At 45.8% G+C, this 1,773-nt stretch overlaps 1 protein-coding gene across 1 annotated transcript; it reads left to right on the top strand.

The window, feature by feature from the left end:
• Positions 1-244: 244 nt before the first annotated feature.
• On the top strand, positions 245-739 carry Tsp_13118 (conserved hypothetical protein). Its single transcript, XM_003368749.1, has 4 exons — positions 245-348; positions 399-471; positions 509-592; positions 656-739. The coding sequence occupies exons 1-4, from the start codon at positions 245-247 to the stop codon at positions 737-739; spliced, it is 345 nt and encodes a 114-aa protein (XP_003368797.1).
• The last annotated feature ends 1,034 nt before the right edge of the window (positions 740-1,773 follow it).

Genomic DNA, 1,773 nt, shown 5'->3' with positions numbered 1-1,773 from the left:
AGATGGCATCGTGAAAGGTCCCTGAAGAAACTGACTGCAATGAACATCGTAAACAAGAAGACATTGTCCGTGTCAAGGGGCGGTAAGTTTTAAGTATTATTAATGTGAACGACGCTTCAGATCACAATCACATCGAGAAGACTAGAAATAGAGGAGGAAGAAAGAAGAGACATCTGCTCGCCAGCTAAGGAAAAGATTTTGATATGGTGAGGAATTGGTAGAAGAAAAGAAGGAAAAGGAAGATATGGACAGGAAGGTAAGTATGAATCTGACAGTACCAATCCACTGCAAGAAGAAACAAAATGGGAATGCACAAAGTGTGAATTACCACCCTGTCACCAAAAGTAAGTAATATTTACGCTAATTATTTAAGCTATTTAATTATTTCTGTTTTTCAGGCATAACATCTTGGAGGTCCCTGAAGAAACTGACTGCAATGGAATAACATCTGTAAACATCGTTCCTGTCGCGGTAAGTTCTAAGTACTTTTGTGAACGTCACGTTTCAGATCAGTCTCAAGATCGAGAAGAGTAGGAAGGAAGAACTTCAAGAAAGAGACATCTGCTCACCAGGTAAGGAAAAATTTGACAGGGTAAGGAAGATTTGGAAGAGAAGGTGGTAAGTAACTGGAATTCTGGAAGTGCCCACATCATAGGCCAAGCCTTTGGAAGAGGAGGAGAGGAGTATTGGTTGTGAGGAGAGGAGTACAGGTTGGGAGAAGACAGAAGAGGCAGGATAGCTATGCGGAAAGTAGCATCAGAGGGATACACTTTACTTAAACAATGCCTCAAGCTATATTTCAAGATTTGGATTTGCCCCCAGGCTAAGCCCTAGGCTATGCTTCAGGCAAAATATTTGCCTTCAGGCTACGCTTCGGGCTACGCCTCCGGCAAATTATTGGTAATTTGCGAAAATTTTCGAGATTTTCAAAAAGATAGCCGCGGGCTACGCCCCGGGCTACGCTTCAGGCAAAATTTAAAAAATATTTACCCTCAGGCTATGCCCCAGGCTATTTTTAAAAAACATTTTGCCTTCAGGCTATGCTTTAGGCAAATTTTAAAAAATATTTGCCCTCAGGCTATGCTTCGGGCTATGCCTCCGGCAAAATTTCCGTAAATTCCAGATTTTTTCAAGATTTTCAAAAAGATAGCCCAAGGCTACGCCTTAAGTTACACTTCAGGCTACGCCCTTAGGCTCCCCTGAGGCTGACTCAGATCAGGCCTTCCAGCAATTGAAATTCGCATCTAGAAATGGCTTCTCCCTACTCAGCTGTTCCCAAGTCCTCTCCTCTCCACCTATACTCTCCCTCTCCACCTACTCTCCCTCTCCACCTACTCTCCCTCTCCACCTATACTCTCCCTCTCCACCTACTCTCCCTCTCCACCTACTCTCCCCTCTCCACCTATACTCTCCCCTCTCCAACTATACTCTTTTTTTTTTTCCCCCCCCCCCCCCCTCTCCACCTATACTCTCCCTCAAAAAAAGAGACGGTCCCTCTCCACCTATACTCTCCCTCTCCACCTAAACTCTCTTCCCCTCTCCACCAAAAATCTCTTTCCCCTCTCCACCTATACTCTTCTTCCCCTCTCCACCTAAAATCTCTTCCCCCTCCCCCACGAAAACCCTCTTCCCCCCCCCCACCATAAAATCCTTTTCCCCCTCTCACCTAAAACTCCCTTCCCCTTTTTCCGCCAAAACCTTTTTCCCCCCTCTCCTCCCGGGGGGGCTCTCTAACATAAATACCTTTTCCCCTCCCCCCCCCTTGGGGGGCTC

The sequence above is a fragment of the Trichinella spiralis genome (genome assembly GCF_000181795.1).
Source record: "Trichinella spiralis strain ISS 195 chromosome Unknown Scfld1965, whole genome shotgun sequence".
In the NCBI taxonomy this organism is placed as follows: domain Eukaryota; kingdom Metazoa; phylum Nematoda; class Enoplea; order Trichinellida; family Trichinellidae; genus Trichinella; species Trichinella spiralis.
This window is presented reverse-complemented; position numbering and strand designations above follow the sequence as displayed.

Coding starts and splice junctions, on each gene's coding strand:
- Tsp_13118 (XM_003368749.1), top strand. CDS start 245: ATGGACAGGAAGGTAAGTATGAATCTGACAGTACCAATCCACTGCAAG. Junction 349..398: donor CACCCTGTCACCAAAAGTAA/GTAATATTTACG, acceptor TCTGTTTTTCAG/GCATAACATCTTGGAGGTCC. Junction 472..508: donor TAAACATCGTTCCTGTCGCG/GTAAGTTCTAAG, acceptor GTCACGTTTCAG/ATCAGTCTCAAGATCGAGAA.